An 18,994-nucleotide genomic window follows, 5' to 3' on the forward strand; every position below is an offset into this window, starting at 1 on the left:
CATGGTAAGTGGTGAGTAAGACCTTTGCATTGTCAGGGAACATTAACAAATTGATGTCACAGCCAAAGGTTCACATAATTCCGTAAAAAATGACAAAATTGAAAGAATGATGAATGGGTGGTGTGCGACAGTGGGCGAAGTGGATGTATGTGCAAGAATGGTTTACGGGAAGGACACTTGGAGATAAAACCGGTAGAAGTGCCAGAGGAAGAGCGGCAGGAGAGAAACAACCAAGAACCCGGCCAAAGGTGATTGCCAAGGCCGAAAGACGGGATGGAAAACAACAGCCCCCGCACACACACCGAATCGCCCATAATCAGCACCCACCCCCACGGAACCAGGTCTCACCGAACCAACACCCACTCCCATGGACTCAAACTCTCCTGCAAACTAGCCACACCCCAGCACTGTATTGTACTTTCCTGAAAACAGAGCTTTCTTAACAAGAATTGTGATTGAACTCAACTAACCTGTGTAAGTCTAAATTTTGTTTTGGTGTCTTAGCCTTTTCCTAAAACTGAAGAAATAAAACGAGCACGTGGTGAGTAAATTAGATAACAGATGATTGGCTATGGCTTTTGCAGTGAGGCTCGGCTAGCACGCTTCCCAAATTGTGAACCAAATCCAACAGTATCTACCTGCAGCGCTTCATCTCATAAAATGTACTCTCATGCTGTTTTAGCAAACATTGTATCGCATCAAATTGTTTATATTGCCCACCCGGCCTCTAGAAGTTTGATTCCTCCATCTGTGTGTCCTTCTAAAGGTTTTTCGGATGTCACAAGGGGATGTGGGGCAGTTTAGTACAAACAAAGGTGAAATGTAGTTGGGCTAGAAATGTCACTACTTGTCGCACACGCCGCTATTGCGAAACATTCATGTAATATGTCTTATTGAAAACAACATATTAGCAAGTAAGCAGAATGACCATGAATATATGGACAATTATTCATTCACTCAAAGAATCAAAAGTTTAATGTTTTCATGAATACACAGTGATACCTTGAAATCCCCCCCATTCTGCAATCCATTGGTGTTTTGACTCTTCCGTTGGCTTTTTGTGGTATCTTTCACGAAAGGAATTGAAAATACATATTAAATGCAAGTCGACTCAGGAAAGGAAAGAACAGGAAAAACTTTTGTTTCAGTGTCATGTTGCTTGAAAATGTTCTTTCAACCAAATCAACATCAAATTATAGTTGAACATCCATTGTGGTGTACCACTGTGCATGTAATTAACCTAGCAACCCTCCCAAGAGAAAACAAAGAGAATAGCCTAACAAAATGCAGAATGAATGCAATCACAGCATCAATATGTTCCCAAAGCAAAAAAAGCCCCTTTTTCAGACAGCACACGAAGAAGTAAGTCATAGGTGTTGTTTCACAAAGCAGTTGTGGCGAGTGAGTCTCGAATGTTAAAATTTACACGCTACGTGTCTGTCTGATTGATTGCTTGAATGTATTCATGAGTCAATTTCAACCCCCCTGACTCAACTCCATACCTTTGGGATAAGACTGTGGGTTAGGGTCTAGTGGTGTGGTTGGTAAGGGTTATATGACTGTAATGACTGGTTGACAAGGGGGCGGGAGAGCCTAAATCCAAACTGCTTCTACGAGAGCTTCGTCGTGAGCCACTTCTAGAGCCTGTGCTAGATCCTGGGGCAGATGCAAAATTGTACGGACTACTTATTCCTCTGGAGGACACGGATGATGCTGGTAACATCCTCAGCCCAGTACTCTCCTCTACCAGGCAATTGTCCAGAGCCTCCTTATAAGAAATCTTCAGTTTGCTCTTTGGGCATGTTAAATTCTTTGTGTGGTGTCTGACATCTTGGAGTTTCATAGCAGTGCTACCATCAATCCAACCCATTTTCAAAGCATCTGCCGTGCTTCGTCTACAACTCAGTTCAGGGTCGTAAAGTCCCCCTGTCACAAATTGGAACTCCAAAAACCTCTGGCCTGCCTCATAAGGTAGCCACATTTCCTTAACGGCTTCAGCCGCAGACATTTTCTTTCCAGTTTTGACATCTTCAAAGCCAATGAACACTTTCTGAGCGGGCTTGAGTTTTGCTGCCATGTCATCGTTAATGATGCCTTGACGGCACGCTTCTTGGATGCTGAGCCGATGCCCGTTTTCTGGATTTACGATTCCTCCGGTGCACGCTTGTGCCTCCAGCAATCTCTGAGCAGTTATGGTATCAACAAGACCATTGTTTAGGGCTGCCACGACTGATAATTTGTCCAAAGTTTCTGTATCAAATATGGCACCCACAGGTTCCTTTTCACCGACACTTTCAACAGGAGAGGCCAGGGTGATAGCAACACTTGCTGTTTGATTTAGGGTGTCTGATAGGCCTTGAGAACCACTACCGGTTGCAAAGCTTTGCTCTTTAATGGTGGGAGGTATTGAAGATATTTTTGTGAAAGAAGATTTTGTCATTACTGTTGCTGTTGATGACATTGATGTCGGAAATGAAGCCTGTGACATGGAAATTGTTGGTGGCAACCCATGCGTCTTTTCAGCGATGATATCTGCAAACTCTGTTAAAGTAATGATCCCTGAGCGATACTGATTAATAACTGACTGATCAATGAGTTTTTTCTCAAGCAGTTTATTGATGTCGTACTCGCTTCCTGTCTTCCTGTCAATGAAAACAGAACGTTTGGAACCATCAGGTTCAGTGATGGTGATCTCTTCCCACTCACACTCCTGCGTAGAAAGCTCCAGGTAGGTGCTATAGTCAATCAAGCCTTTATCATATGCTTGACGTATTGTCATCTCCTTATTAGTGTGCGGATCCACAATTATCACTCTCGTTTTTCTCAAGGTGTTTTTCATCGTTGCCTCTTGTTTTTCCTTGTCCACAATTGGCAAAAGGATTAGGCCAGTCTTCCCATGGGTAATACAACGTTTCTTAAGACCCAGGTATGTTAAATTTTCCTCTGTGTTAGGATCAACGTAATCCTTATGAGCAGCATCCTGATCGGTCACATTCTTATTCATTTCCTCGTTTAAGAATCCTTTGCGGTAGGCCACATCCACATCAATCCGATGGCTGTGTTCAGGATCAATAATCCCGCCACTGGCAATCTGGGCCTCAAGAAGGCGTATACCATGCCCTTTCTCAACTAGACCCCTCTTGATTGCCTGGAAAAGAGATATAACCTTTTCTGTACCAGGCAGTTTGTAACCTTTCACAGCTCTTTCTGCTGATAGCAGGTTGTCCAGACACTCGGCCCCAAATACTCCTTTGTTATAAGCATCACTAACAGTGAGGTGAATATTGTTCACTGGGTCGACGATAAAACCTGAGGCAGCCTGGGCTTCAAGAAGGTATAGAGCTGTCTCCGGTCCTAAGAGTCCACTTTTCATAGCTTCATAAACTGTCATCACCCTATCACTGGCTTCATCCAATAGTCCTGCTATGCAGGTGGACTTGCCCAAATAAGAACGCAGGCGGTACGCAATGTCCTGACTTGTCAGTCGCCCTTCTTTCAATCCATTAATATCAGATGGCTCTAGCAGGTTGGCATCTACTAGATCTATGACAGAGACCTGACTTCGAAGCCCTTGGACAGTTGTTGGCTTTTTAGGTTCTGGAAGAAGCAATAAACCCGTGCTTGTGTCTGCTCTGCATCTTGCTTTCAAGGACAGATAGCTAACTGGCAGTTGCGTGTCTGGATCCAAATAACATTCAGGATACTGACTGAGGGCCTTGTATAGGTCTGCATCTATCAGATCTCGATCCATAGCAATGTCCCTAGGTAGGTATACACTCAGGATAGGATCCAAAATACCTCCTGCACACTCTTGAGCCTGAAGTACGCGAAGAGCTGTGTCCTTGTCAATAAGTCCCTTTTTCATGGCCTGGCTAGCTGACATGAGCAGGGAAGTGTTTGGGTCTCTGTAACCTATGGCAGCAGCCTCAGCAGCAAACAACTTTGATTCGTCTTCCTTAGAGACTACACCTCTCGCACATGCTTCCTTAACAGTCAATTTCTGATTCGTCTGTGGGTTAATGATGTGTCCTGTAGCTGCCTGAGCTTCAAGTAGCAAGTCAGCACTGTCAGGGTCTATAATACTTTCTTTCTTGGCCTGAGTGAAGGACATTTTTTGGAATAATCCAGTTGAAATCCCAGCAATTAAAGCAGTGCCTTTGAGGAAAACCTGCTTTTCTGCTGATACCTCCGGGACTGTTTTCACCCCTGTGATGAGTTGATTAAATGTAGCTTTGTCCAAGACTCCACAGTCAAACAATTGTTGTGCTGTTACTGTCTTGCGCACACCGTTAAATATCAATTTGGAAGGATCCAGCTTTTCTGAAATTGGTAAAATTTGCAGGCCACTGTGAGGCTCTGTCTCGCATCTAAATTTCAAAGCCCCGTAACTTACATCAAGCTCAGGTTCGGGATTAAGGTAGTATGTAGGACTCTGATTTAGACAATTGCGGAGGTCTTCATCTAATAAATTGCGTTTGATTGCTATGTCTTTTGGGAGGAATACACTGAGAGTGGGGTCAAGTATTCCTCCAACGCACTCTTGGGCCTGCAGGAATCGTAAACCAGTTTTCCAATTAATTAGTCCTCTTTTCATTGCCTCGTAGACAGACAAAGGCCTTGCCATACTTGGATCTTTATAACCAATAGCAGCGGCTTCTGCGACTAATAATTTGCCTCTGTCCTTTAGATCAACTACTCCTCTGGCACAAGCCTCATCTACTGTTAGCTTCTGATAAGTCGTAGGATCGATTATGTGACCGGTGGCAGCCTGTGCTTCCAGTAGCAAATTTGCAGTCTCTGAGGATAAGAGGCCTTGTTTTTTAGCTTCTGACAAAGAAATTTTTCCCTGGTTCCCAGCTTGAACCCCAGCAATCGCGCCAGTTCCCTTCAGAGTGACAACTTTTTCAGAAGACACCTCAGCAACTGTCTTCTCCCCTTTCAGTAACTGATCGAATGTATGCTTGTCAAGCACTCCACATTCGAACAACTGCTTCGCTGAGACTGGTTTGCGGACACCATCAAACATCAGTTTGGAGGCATCTTTTCTTTCAATAATTGGTAGAATTATCAAACCGGTGTTGAACTCGGTTTTGCATTTTTTCTTCAAAGCCTCATAGCTGACATTTCGTTCATTCTCCGGGTCAAGGTAACACTCTGTATTTTGATTCAGAGCCTTACAAAGATCTGCATCTAAAAGGCTGCGATTCACAGCCATGTCTTTGGGGAAGAACACACTCAGATTAGGATCTAAAATCCCCCCACAAGAGTCCTGGGCCTGCATCAGGCGTAGCCCAGTTCTCCTATCGATTAGTCCTTTGTTCATGGCTTGAAAGACTGAAAGCGGTTTAGCCGTGCTAGGATCCCGATAACCCAAAGCGGCGGATTCTGCTGCCAAGAGCCTATCTCGATCTCTTATGTCCACCAGTCCTCTGGCACATGCCTCCTCCACTGTGAACTTCTGATTAGTCTTTGGATCAATAATGTAGCCGGTTGCTGCCTGGGCATCAAGTAGTAAATCTGCACAATGTGGATTCATCAGCAACAGTTTCTTGGCTTCTGACAAAGATATAGTCCCTAAAGATCCAACTTCTACACCAGCAATTGGCCTGATCCCCTTTAAAAATATTTTTTTTTCTTCTGACAACTGTGGGAGGGATTTTTGTCCCTTTGTTAATTGATGAAGTGAATGTTTGTCCAAGATACTACAATCATGCAACTGTTGTGCTGTGACTGGCTTACGAACACCATCAAAAATTACTTTGGATGGGTCTATTCCCTTCGTGACTGGCAACAGTAGCAGACCAGTGTGAGCCTCTGTCTTGCATCTTTTCTTTAAATCTCCATAACTGACACCCTGTTCGTTGTCTGGGTCAAGATAACACTTGGGATTCTGGGTCAAAGCATAACTGAGGTTTTCATCCAAAATACTACGACCGATAGCTGTGACTTTGGGAAGGAACACGCTGAGGTTCGGATCTAGTATGCCACCGACACACTCCTGGGCCTGTAATAAACGCAGTCCAACGTTTCTGTCAATCAATCCCCTCTTCAAGGCCTCGTACACTGAAAGTGATTTGACTGCACTGAAATCCTTGTAGCCCACGGCAGCAGCTTGTGCAGCTAAAAGTCTGTTTTGATCTCTCGGGTCTACCACTCCGGCAGCAACTGCCTCCTCTACTGTCAGCTTTTGATTAGTTTTGGGATCAATGATGTGGCCTGTGGCTGCCTGAGCATCCAGTAGCAGGTCAACAGCATCTGCTGGGAGAAGACCCTCTTTCTTTGCTTCTGTGAGGCTTATTTTATAAATAAAACTGTCACCCTGTGGGTTTTCAATGATCACCCCCGCTATCGGGCCTGTTCCTTTGAGACGAACTTTTATATCGACGGATGCATCAGGAACAGTCTTTTGCCCTTTAATGAGCTGGTTAAAGGTTGGTTTATCCAAAAGCCCACAATCAAGCAACTGGGTTGCTGTAATTGGTTTACGAACACCATCAAAAATAACGGTGGCTGGATCCAAGGTTGGGAGTTCTCTACTTTTCTTGACCTCATTCTGCATAGTTTGTCTCACAAGAGTCAACTCTGTGAGTTCTTTCTGGAGGTTTGACAGCTTTCCTTTATATGTATTCTCGAGCTCACTAAGTTCCCTTCGAAGCCTCTCTATCTCCCTTTTCAAACTACTCGTTTCCCTTTCCAGACGTTCCTTCTCTGCATCGTACTGGTTAACAAGACCCTGCTTACTTTCATATTGTTCCTTCCAGTAACTTAAATCTCTTTTCACCCTCTCATTCTCCTCCTGTACACTTCGCTTAGTTTGAAGCTCAGACTCAAGAGACAGCTTAATGCGTCGGAGTTCCTCCTCGAGCTTTTGGAGGTCATCTTTGTCTGTCCCAGACAACTGGAGTTTCAGCAGCAGTGCATCTCTCTCTTTCACAATCTCGGTGTACTGCGACTGCAGTGATAGCATTTTGCTTGAGATCTGTGGGAAATGAGTGAGATCAACAAAAATGGAAAAGAAGCTGAAAATTAGTCAATTCGGGCATGTTTAGAAATATACACAGCATGAATTTACAAACGTGCAAACTTAAAATCTAATTGCATAATTATTACATACTCAAAAACCTGGCCCAAACCCATTTTGCTTTGTTATTTCAAACTGCATTTTACATACTGCAATTATTGCAACTAATAAAATCAAGTAATTGCATGCTAATTATACCAATGACGATTTCTCAGTTTCAAAACGGCACACATTACTTATATGAAGTTTGAATTTCATTCAAACAAAAAAATAGTGTTGGCTGTAGTTGTAAGAAATTAATATGTCTCTGGGCGAAGGAAAAATTAGCAGAAGGTAAAATTTGTGCAAGCTACATCTTTTGGAATAGTGGAGCGAGGAGTGTGAAGAGATCAGCTACTCAACTACCACGCTTGAATGACAAAAGTCATGCACTTCATTTCAACTTGTAGAAAAACGACTTCTGATTTCAAAAGTCTGGGTGCTGGGTAAAATAGAATGATCAATTCTAGTTTTTCATATTTAGAGTGCCAAATCACAACAAAAGTAACCTTAATAAACCTTTCATCTTGAGCATGTGCAGTGCTGCTTATTGAATACGATTCCTTTTAAAGGACATTTGACAAATGCAATTTTGTTCGACAACTGCATATGGGTAAAACATGCTTCTTTTTCCCCGTGTAAACACCACTCAAACTTTTGGGAAGCCAGATACTAATCTTGAAGCAACAAGAGAAAATGATTTCTGAGGTTCATGCAAGCAATCAAGAATCTTTCTATGGATAGTGTTGACTACTTGATTCATCTGGAAAGATGGGAGCAGTCTGGGAGGAGGTTTCAGACTTGCGGGTACCTCAGTGGCTTGAGTTTGCATTTTGGAGACGGACACCTTGAGGTTGTCCCTCTCCACGGAGAGCTCTGAGACAAGGTTGCGGTAGTCAACATTGCTTCGCTCGCTAGCCTGCAGCTGAAGCTCCAGGGCAGTAATTTGGGAGGAGATCTCATCACCATGATCGTCTTTGGATCTCAAAAGTTCTGCTTTATCATGACGTGTTATCCTAAGCTCCTCTTCCAAGCTCAGTCTTTCTTTCATCAGGATTTCAGTCTTCCCCTTGAGAGTTTGAAGTTTAGAGTAGTTTTCATTCAGAGCTTTACTCTGCTTCTCTATTGTTCTATGCAGACCCTCGTTCCTTTGATTTACCTCTTCAACTTTTGCTTGCTCCTGTAACAAGAGATGCTGCAGGGCTTTCAGCTCAGTGCTCAGTTGCGACAACTGTTCCATAAAGCTTCTGTTTTGATCCAAGCTTCTTTGCAGTTCCTCCTGTATAACAAGACACTGTTCTTCACCTCTCGTTTCTGATGCCTTGACTTTCTCTTGGTTCTGGCGTAAAGTGGTAATGGTGCCGTAGTAGTGTCTCATCGTCATTGTGGTCTTCTCTAAGTCAATCTCAATTTGCCTCCTTTTCATGACTTCTTCTTGGTTGGCGTTCCTCAGGTTAGCTAGCTGGATCTCCAGGCCATCTCTAACAGATTGAATGTCTTTGATGCGGCCCTGTAATCGATTCAGGTTTTCTTCAACTCTACTCCGATCCCTATTCTCCCTCTCCAGCTCCAAACGCACATTGTGAAGCTCCGCCTCGCACGTCTGCAGTTGGGCCATGGCCTTTGCTGAACTAGCTAGCTCTGCTTGAAGTTCGACCAAGGTGTGCTCTAGCACACATTTTCCTTCCTCTGTAGTTTCCCTTCTTCGTACCTCTTCCTCCAGACTGTGGGTGACGTAGGCCAGCTGCTCAGTCTTCTTCTCCAGCCCCTGTCTAACTTGAGCCACGTCCTCCTGGTACTTGTTGCTTTCCTCTTCCCTCTGCGTGATCAAAACCACAATCTCACTTTCCAGTTCTCTTCTCATGTGCCCTTCTTCTGTGGTTAGCAAACGCTGCCTATGGGCTTCTTCCTCTGCTCTCTTCTTTAGTTCTTCTGCTTGCTTGAGGGAAATTTTCAGCCTCCTGAGCTCATCATCCATAGCCCTCCCCTCTGCTAGCATCCTGTCATATTGCATTTGAAGCTGACATGTGTCATCCTCCCTCTTGGCCGAAAGCCGCTGAATTGTGCTCTGACTGACATGGATCTGGGATTCATAGTGGAGCTTTAAGTTATTGATCTTTGCATTGCATTGGCTTCTTACCTTTGAAATCTCCTTCTGCAGTTCTGCCACCTTGGAGGTTTCTTCTTCCAGCTTCCGTTGCAGCTGCTTGATCTCATGCGCTTGATTTGCCATCGTCTTTTCCACTTCCACTTTGGACCAGCTCACGCTTTCTAACTCTGTATGCCTCTTCCTAAGGACAGACTCATACTCCTGTTGCTGTTGGGTGTGGCGCTCCTCGGCCAATTTCCTCTTCCTCTTTTCTTCCTCTAGCAAGTAGTTGAGACGTGTCACCTGATCAGCGAGGTCCGCCAGTTGGTTGTGTGAGTCATCTAGGCTGTCTTTTGCGGCATTACACTGCAGCGCTGTGGTTCGCTTGATCTCCTCCATCGACAGCAGCTTGTCCTGTGACTCGGACAGCTCGAGTTGATAGCGGACAATCGCATCTTCGAGAGACTTGTTCTTGCTATTGCGATCCTCCATAGCCTCCCTCAGTATGCGAAGCTCTTCCTCCAATAGGTCAATTCGAGTATTTCGAATCTGGAACCAAGGCGGAGTCATTCAAGATCACTGCAGTCTAAGAATGGCGAATAATAATTTCGTTCAACTCTAACATATTTACATATCAACAAATATAAAGTTCAGTACCTTAAGATCCTCCATGTTTTTGAGAAGCTCCCCTATGAATTTCAAGTAGTCATCAGACATAGTAAGCAACTCCATGTAACGGGTCTGCAGTTGACTAGCCTAAGAGAAACACAACAGTGATGATTTCATTCTTTCATATGGATGTTATCACTTGTTTGAATTGATAACTTGACAAATAAAACATGTGCAATTGCCCACTGTACCTCCAGAATAAGATCCACAGATGGCGATCTTAGCATTGTTCTCTTGATAGGGATGTTGAGCAAAGTTTCTAAACCAGAGGTGTAACAGGCTAGGTCTGTTTCATAATCCTGTAAAACAGAATGTCATTTTAATCTTAGGTCCTCCTTTAACGTTGTAATTTAAACTTTCTCTCACAGCTATTAGCACATCAATGTCGCTAATAATTGATTACAATGATTGTCTATTGCATTTCTGCGTTCTTACAGTTGAAGATAATCTGCCAATGCACATTTGCCCACCTTTAAGGAAGATGGAAAGACCTAGTAAATATAATCAATAATAACCAAGCGTTGACCTCCTTACCTTGATTGAGGCCACGCAGGCCTCATTGTCTTTGAGGATTTTCTCCAGTGCATCCCTCTTTGCTTTGATTTCTGCATTCAGAGCCTTGACAACATGACAAATGCAAAGATGGCGGATTTGGAAATACAATGTCAGAACAAACATGGCATAGGCACAAAATCATATTGTTGGAAGAACCTTCTGATTGCTGATGTGGTTCTTCAGAGATTGAACATTCTGGATGTTGGTGGCTTGCAGGCTGTCTTGCTTTTTGCGAGTGTCATCAATCCAGTCGCTGAAGGAGGAGCTGGACTGCCTGTAGTGCTCCAGTTGGGGCAGGTAGTGCTGCAAGTCCTGCAGTCTGAAACCAGTCCATTAATTTGAGGCAAACCCTTTGCAGTCTTTTCTTCCGCAAGGTTCATTGATTCAGTTTCAACAAGTCCGTGGTGTACCTAGTATCAATCTGCGCCTTTATTCGTCTCCAGCGGTCTGACAGGAGGCCCACCTGCTCAGTGCATTTTGACAGCATCATGTCACACTTGTAGAAGGGCCCGCCCACCTGGCCATTGCACTGGTTTGCCTTGGCAAGTTCAGCTTCCATGGAGGCCACAATGTCACTTTTGCCATCCAACCCATCTTGAACATTCTGCACAGAATGCGCAACATAGCAACGGCATGATAAAACCGGTCAAGGTGACTTTAGTCAATTTTGCCGTGGGTGGGGAATTCCGGTCCTTTGATCATGTGAGGACCGCAATTGTCGACCACTGCCACATCGTCTCCTTTGCACTGCAGCAGCACTGCATCAATCTCCCAGCAATATACGAACCTTAAGAATCTTCAAATAGTCGTTCACGTCTCCCGGTAACAGAGAAGTGGTCTCCTTCTCGGTCAATCTCGCCTCATGAACTTTAACTATATCTTCAGCATGTGCCATGCTTTCCAGCAGGTCCCTTAGAGCCTGCAGCCTGGTAACGGAAAAGATGGGATTTCATCATATTCCAGGAAATGACCAGGGCATTACGAACTAAATACTGGTGCTGACTTCATGCAGACTTAAAGGGCTAGAGACACCGGTATATGTATAAATCGGTTTTAGTTAGCTTATGGGCTTATAAATATAAATTGACGCTCGAAACAACGAAAAGGAAGCTGTTGCTCTGAAAAATATAATTTAAATTTGCCGCACGGACGAGTTTGACTGCACCGAGCCGCCAGCCGGAAGTGACGTCTCATGACGTCTCAAGTTGTACGCGTTTAGCTTCAGTGAATGTAAACAAAACGAGAAGAGGGGCCAGCGCGGAGACGTCGGGCCAGGTTTGCGGCCAACCCAGCTCGCCTAGCCGTGCCTTCCATTATCCTGGCGTACGTTCGTTTGCGGGACGACAAGATGGGTTGAGTTCGCCTGATAGGATCCACGAACCGGACAGTGCATGCCTGCTGTGTGCTCGTGTTCACAGTCATCTTTCCGGACTCTGCTGTGCATCGGGAGCGGCTAGCGTGCTATCACTCTTATTGTTCATCTTCTTGTTTGAATTTTCCTGTGTTGTTTACTTGTATGTGCGTTGTGAACTCTGTCTTGTCACCCTGGGATAGTGAGAAACGTAATTTCGATCTCTTTGTGTGTCTTGACATGCGGAGGAATTGACAATAAAGGAGACTTTGAGACTTTGACTTTGAAAAGTATGTCGAACCGCGACGGGAGGGGCACAATTCAGAAAACGTGCTCAGCTCGTCGAAAAAATGCGATTTAAGAAATAAAATTAAAAATGCGCCTAAAACCTAAACCAAACGCTGCAGATTTTCATTTCTCCATGCGCAGTGGTCAACTCGGCACTCTACTCTTTTTACTATGCCAACCTAACCACAGTGACGGGAGAAGCACAATTCAGAAAACGTGCTCAGCTCGTCGAGAAAATGCGATTTAAGCAATAAAATTAAAAATGCTTATAAAACCTAAACCAAACGTTGCAGGTGGTCATGTCTTCATGTGCCGAGATAAACTCGGCGCTCTAAAGCCCCCAAGAGCACTTTTTACTATGCCAACCTAACCAGAGTGACGGGAGGGGCACAATTCAGAAAATGTGCTCAGCTCAGCCCAAGTGAACTGCTAGATTCATCATATTCTGCGTCAAAAGAGGTTTCTGAATCGGATAAAATGATGCTAATATTGCCGCTAGAAACGGAGCTGTCGCTATCATCTGCCATGTTGTTTGGGTTTGTTGACATCCAGATGTACAACTTGTGACGTCACAGTAATGGCGCCGCCAGTTTGGCTTCGTGCGGGACCCGATCGATAAACAGGCATTTCATTTCAGCTTTATTCTTAGTAATCGGTGTCCATTTTTAATTTCCAATGCGGCAAATGTGTTCACTTTATACATTCTATCAAATTCCGTTCTAATTGAAAAAAAAAAAAAGGATGTCTCTAGCCCTTTAAACCATGTGATATATTTTACATTTTAATGAAACCCGTATTGGACTTTAAGGAATGTATTTCAAGGATAACTGAGCAATTGAAAAACAAGAGTCTTACCAAAGAAGAAAAGTTGATAAGTTGCTCTCCAGACCGCTGAGCCGTTGGGTGATGACTTCAAGCTCGCTAAGTAGGAATTGAGCTTTATCAGAATCATTCGTGCTCTCCAGCTCCTTCATAATATTCTCCCTCAGCCGGATGTACTCCTCTTTCATTGCTTGGACGTCAAGCTGTGCACTCTTTAATATTGAGAAATGGACCGTGAGGGTTAAGAGCTTTAATTTGAGTGCCCATTTGTTTTGTTTACCTCCATCTGTGTGATTCTGAGGCCGCAGTCATTGGTCGCATCATCTCCCAAGCAAATGTGAACATGCTGACTCAGCAAGTCCTCAGCTGCCTCCAGCTTCAGTCTGAGTGCTTGCAGCACCGTTAAACTGTGAGACGAAGTGACCTTCTTTTTCACTGGCTCCGTCTTGACCACTTTCACGACCTCTTTCGTGATTTTCTGCACCTCTGTTCTCTGCCGCTCTTCCTCAAGCATTCTGGCATCTTCATCGGCAGCCGAGGTCATGATAATGAGCTGTTGCTGCCCTTGCTGGGCTTCTAGATAAAAAAATAAATAAATAAAACAAAACATAGAAGAAGAAATTGCTGATTTAAAATTAGTTTCTAAGTGGTTATTTGTGGCACAGTAGGTTGTTGTCATTGCATGATGTCATATTGTATAAAAGATTTTATTAAAGTTTTGCACATTTCTTCTTTAAATGTCAAAAATTAGGTATAAGGTTGACTTTCAGGAGGCGTATGCGACTTACGGTAAGCGGGTAGCTGCACCACAAGCGTTCCGTAGTAGGCCTGAGCCCCATTGAACTGAATCTCCATGCCCCTCTTGTCATTCTCAGCAAACATCTGAGAGCCTTGGCAACTCACTTTGAACTCTTCATAATGCGTCTCCAGGCTCCTGATAAACTGGGAGTACTCCTCAGGACTCATCCGAGCCAGCTATAATGAATAATGTACAGTAAGATGATGCATAATGCGTGGCTTAAGAGCTCAAGAGAAACAACTATCTGCAAGCCTTTTATTGGCCTACCATTGCTTTCACTACATTTTACATTGTATTCATCCCCTACCTTGGTTAGGGTGAGCGAGTTGATGCGATTGATATCCAGAAGGCAGTACTGCCAGGCGATGAGACTCTTCAGGTTGATGTACAACTGGTTCCAGAAAGACATTATGGACTCATAGAGCTGCTCGTTTCTGTTGAAAGGAAGGAAAGAACATACGTTGGCGATTGTTTTGGATGTTAGTGCAAATGGCAAACACTCAAAAAGAAGAAATAAAGTTTGAAGTGAGCGCCACCTACTTGTTAGCCAAGTTAACGCTGAGCGGGTTGGGAGGTGGGAGTATCAAGCACACGGACGGGATGACCATATCCAGTCCCCCCGGCCCCGTGACCTCCCACTTGCTGCGCTGACTGTTGTCTTTCAAGATGGCCTCGTCACCCTTACAGATCACCTTCTGGAGGATCAACAAACACAACCCAGTAACAACTTGCGTAACAAATGATGGGTTTGACTTCTATTTGACATTAGTTACCCGGCTCAAAAACTAGAGCAAGATCAATTCTTTCAAAACCTTTGCTGCCATTAATGTGGCCTATAGCCTGAAGCAACCCAACATTGTTGCGAGAAGGGAAGCAAAACTCAACAAGTGAGGTCCAACCTTCAAGTGTCAAAACACTAACCTGGTCTTGTTTGAAGTCGCACAAGGCTTTGGCAATGACAGGCCGATTGCTCTTCTCTTCTGGGTTTCTGGATTTCAGTCTGATGATGCTGTTGGCCTTGTTAACAAGATGTTGAACTTGCCTCTTTTGGTCCCTCAGCGTCTCTTGCTCGCTCTTAAGTAAAAAACAAAGAACAATCGGATCCAGTCCAATCCCGTACAGTGCGATACATGATAGGCTACTGAGAACGTGGCAAAGCGACGCTAGTGCCAACAAGACTGCAGCTGTGATACATCGTGTCAATTGGATTGTGTTTCATTGTACCTCCAATCCCTTGAGCAACTCCAACAGGTTTTCCAGTGAGGTGTTCTTGTCACAGGTGAACTTTGTACGAATGGATTCTTGTTGCCCCTGCAAGGCTTTGTATGTCCCATTGGCCTCCTTAAAGAACTTGAAGCAGATGTACAGTCGTAGTTTAGTGACTTGAAGTTGCTAGTTCTATAGCCTCCGCATGTTATGCTGTAAGCCTGATCCGGGCCACCTTCCGAAAGCGGTTTGATGGCTTTAGCAATGCTAACAGCACAACCTTTCCATCCTTTGCTATTCTGACATGAAGATCAAAGTCAAAGTCAAAGTCAGCTTTATTGTCAATTTCTCCACATGCCAAAGACACACAAAGAAACCGAAATTTCGTTCCCCCCTATCCCACGGTGACAAGACATGGCTCATGCTCAGATGATACATACCGCTAAGAGTTTGGCGAATTACCTGGTTGTATGCCGCGTTCTCCTTCAAATGCACATCGATGCATTTGGTAATTTGAAGAAGCCAACTCCACTGAGTCTGCAGCGTGTCCCGGTATGCCTTGAGAACAAAATTCTGTCAATAAGGCTACCGTTAGCACAGATTAACACAATCAGAGCAAACCTCGATCTTGTCCGAGGCCGGGTGTTTGTTCTTCAGTAGGGCATCTGCTCGGACCTTCAGTTTATTCAGATGCTTTTCTTTCTCCTCAAGGGCACTCATGAGTTTCTAGAATATACAGAGCATTTGTGGATGAGCTGACACAATCTTGTCGGAGGTGTCGCTACTCACGGAATAGCTTTCTTGCTTGCGGGGGATGTACTGGTCCAGGTTCTTTTCACCCCAGTCAAAGATCAACTCTTCTTCTTCCTTGTCATTGACCCACATGATCTCTTTGGACAGTTCCTGGATGATCTGCTGGAGGTCTCCTAACTGCTGCACCCGAGCATGTGACATTTTCTATGGCCATAGAGAGAGGAATTTGTACATTCAATAACAACCTCACCACCGAATTGAAACCACTTGGATTGTAGTCAATGCATCTGTTTGACCTGTAGACTGTCCCACTCCTGGTCCAAAGCATGAAGATTTCCTTTGTCCCCTTTTTTGACCTGGGGGATCAAATCAAACATTTTCACTACTTCAGGACAATAAAAAGCACACAATGAGATATTGCGGTGGGGCAACTATGGTTTTGCTGTGACAACAGCAAGCTTTGGAATCGTAATGATGACCAACCAATTCACTCCTGGCTCGGTCCACTTTTGTGCTGTTCTGGATAGAGTTGTGAAACCTCTGGTGGCTGATAAGATTCTTTTCTATACCAGCAGGATCTTCACCCCAGTATGTCGTTTCAATCAGACGCTGGAGAAAAAAAGCGCAGCATAGTGTAAACATCTCTGTGAGTCTTATTTTTGCAAAGGTAATCCGAGGCACAAGTCTTTGTGTAAGGAGATGAGTGTGCCCACCTTTTGCTGCGCGATCCAGGCCACGGCATCATGGAAGCTCTTCCCTGGCTCCTCCCAAGTTCCAGAGCTCCCTTTACCACTCCTTCTCCTTTGCAAAGAGCCGCTCATTGCCAAGTGGACCCCCTTCAGCTGATCATTACAAATCTCCCAACTAGGTATCGGCAAGAGATGGGTGCAAATGGAGAGGCGATACTTGCCAATATCACTGCAAAGCTTTTGGAAGGAAAAGGCTTACGTTCTGACAACGTTGTCGTTGGGCTGCCCCATCTGCCTCAGGTCCATTGCATACATCTTCAGCTGCTCAATTGTGTCTTTCGCCCTCAACATGTACGGCTCTGCATCAGCCATATTGCCCCCCTGAATTGAAAAAAAAACCACCCAAATGTTCAAATGCTGTGCCGTTGAATATGAATCATCATCACATAAACAGAAGAACTTGCTGCAGAAGGACCAAGAAGAAAATGAGGACAAATATTCCTTCCGTCTCTTACGCAGGGCCAGGATGCATTAGTTGTAATCTACATTTTTACCGCTAGGTGTCACTATATCCTGCAGACTAATTCTTGACATGCTTCTTGGGGGAGGGATTTTTGTTTGTATCACAGACAAGAATTAGCTTAGCAGTTGTCATGTGCTCTGAAGTTGACTGCAAAACAATCGATGCTTGGCAGGTGACATAGCTTTTTGTTACAAAACAAATTCGCATTACCAACAATCTCCAGATTTTTATGGTTGTGGCAGCCTCCCCCCCCCCCAAAAAAAAAAGAAAAGAAAAAGGTGAAGAAGAAAACCCACTGTGTTCACACCGCTTGGTCGGGGGTGAGGGGATAATGTCGAACAAAACAGACTCACAGATTGCAGGGCGAATTCGGCTCTCCTCAGGTTCTCCTGACACTGGGCTTGAAGCGACACGGCCCTCTGATGGATGTCGTTGAGGCCGCTGCACAGTCAAGCAAACATCTAGTGTGCAAAAGTGCACTCCAACAAGATGATGTCTACAGTCCTGACTCGTCTCATGAGATTTTGTTGTTTTGCAGAACGTCACAGTGACATATGTCTAGTTTTGAGACTCGCATGTCGAGTATTGTCCCTAAATTAGGAAACTATCATACAGGGAACAGCATTCACTCCAGACGCTCGCAATAACAGCCATTGTCTGAGATGAATACTCTGCATTATTGTTGCAAATGTTTTTTTTTTTTTTTGCAAACGCAAAACCTTGTGCAACAATTCTCAGATGCCGATACCAGCTGCACTATCTTGTAAATATAACATTTTAACATATTTAAACATATTTTAACTTTGTATTTTATCTCCTAACATTGAATTCCTTTTTTACCATCAAGCATTACCACTGATTTATTTGACAGTACAGTCTTGCCGTAGTCTTTCATTGCAGTAATTAATCGAGTGTAAACTACACATTGCTGCTGTTATGAGAAATGCTGACTCAACAAGATAGATGAAGTCGATGAAATTTTGCAACAACTGTGGGCAAAATCAAAAGTCGTTGAGAAGTGCACCTGATTCCACCTCCCGTGGTGGATGTCATTCTTCCGATGGTGTCGACCGCCATTGCCACTCCTGCCGAAGTCTTGGGCAAGGTGTTGTGTCCATCCATGAAGTGGTCGAAACCGTTGCCGGCAGCCCCTTGCACCAACTCCGTGCGGGTGTAGCGGAAGGAGCCCCCACCGGGGTCTCCTTTGCGGCTCAAGCTCATGTTCATGCTGAGTGCGTTTTGAGAACCGTACTGACTCATGGCTCACAAGATGTCGCACCGGAGAGGCCGGACGAGTCGCTGTCTCTCCTTCCACCCGTTGCAGCAGACTGCACCCGAACTCCAGGTGCCTCGACTGTTTTTTTTTTTTTTTTTTTTTTTTTTGTGACCACACCTTCTCCAACCTGCTGAGGCAAAATGTTTCTTCCACTCTCGTTCTCTTTCTGCCCCTCCCAAGTCTGCCTGGCTTAAGGCTAAAGCTTGAGATAATGTGCTGTGATGTGTGTGTTCAATTTACTAAAAGATGAAATTCATTTTCTCCATTGAAACGACGAGAAAGAAATGCCTTTAATGATTTATAGCATAACAGCATGATGACTTTTAATTGTATTTTAAATGGGGAAAAAAATTGCTCTGTATTGCAAAATAGGAATATAAAACCGTATTAAAAGATTGTAAAGTGTCAAATTAAAAAGTTGCTTTGAGACTGCACTTTGTTGATACGGTCTTGCGGGAACGATGGCAGCATGATGCAATTTTTCATTTAGCGCCAGTTGCTAATAGATACAACAATGAAGCCTGGATTTTTATGCCCAGTCCAATTCTGGCGTGGGAGGGGCCCAAATCTGCTCAGGGGTGGGCAAGACTGAGTTTTGGTATTTTTGCAGCTGCAGCACGGTGGTTACTACTTTTGGCCTTTAGCATCACGTCAGTGTAACTTCTTTCGTTAGCAATGTAATGTTTTCTTTAACCAGTCAGATTTGCCTAAGAAAAAAGTCTTCATTTTCATCCTGTTGGCCAGAGCAAACTTGTAGGTCAGATAGCAAAGCACGTCCGTAGCGATCCGCTCAACAATTCACTCAACAATCTCTTGTGAGACGTTTGTATTTAATTCAAGATGTTTATGTTTTGTCTGAACTACTTCCAATGCCACAGTTGTGTGCTGCTGGCTTTTTGCATTTTTTTTTACAT

At 44.2% G+C, this 18,994-nt stretch overlaps 1 protein-coding gene across 2 annotated transcripts; it reads right to left on the minus strand.

The window, feature by feature from the left end:
* Positions 1 to 952: 952 nt before the first annotated feature.
* LOC125969986 (desmoplakin-A) lies at positions 953 to 18,168 on the minus strand. 2 transcript variants are annotated; one of them, XM_049721961.1, is made up of 24 exons: positions 17,829 to 18,161; positions 17,158 to 17,245; positions 16,541 to 16,662; positions 16,306 to 16,456; positions 16,076 to 16,201; positions 15,889 to 15,948; positions 15,629 to 15,796; positions 15,461 to 15,565; positions 15,302 to 15,397; positions 14,858 to 14,983; positions 14,555 to 14,707; positions 14,174 to 14,328; positions 13,941 to 14,067; positions 13,623 to 13,809; positions 13,115 to 13,410; positions 12,868 to 13,046; positions 11,161 to 11,299; positions 10,784 to 10,977; positions 10,530 to 10,692; positions 10,353 to 10,436; positions 10,010 to 10,117; positions 9,807 to 9,905; positions 9,201 to 9,698; positions 953 to 6,979 (listed from the first exon to the last, which is right to left on the minus strand). In XM_049721961.1, exons 1-24 carry the CDS (start codon positions 18,062 to 18,064, stop codon positions 1,523 to 1,525), a joined length of 9,117 nt encoding a protein of 3,038 aa, XP_049577918.1. In that variant the 5' UTR covers positions 18,065 to 18,161; the 3' UTR covers positions 953 to 1,522. The 2 variants fall into 2 exon arrangements, with proteins under 2 accessions (XP_049577918.1, XP_049577919.1); XM_049721962.2 differs by lacking the exon at positions 953 to 6,979 and adding an exon at positions 7,105 to 8,879 and having other exon boundaries at positions 17,829 to 18,168.
* Positions 18,169 to 18,994: the final 826 nt, after the last annotated feature.

The sequence above is a fragment of the Syngnathus scovelli genome, chromosome 10 (genome assembly GCF_024217435.2).
Source record: "Syngnathus scovelli strain Florida chromosome 10, RoL_Ssco_1.2, whole genome shotgun sequence".
Lineage (NCBI taxonomy): Eukaryota > Metazoa > Chordata > Actinopteri > Syngnathiformes > Syngnathidae > Syngnathus > Syngnathus scovelli.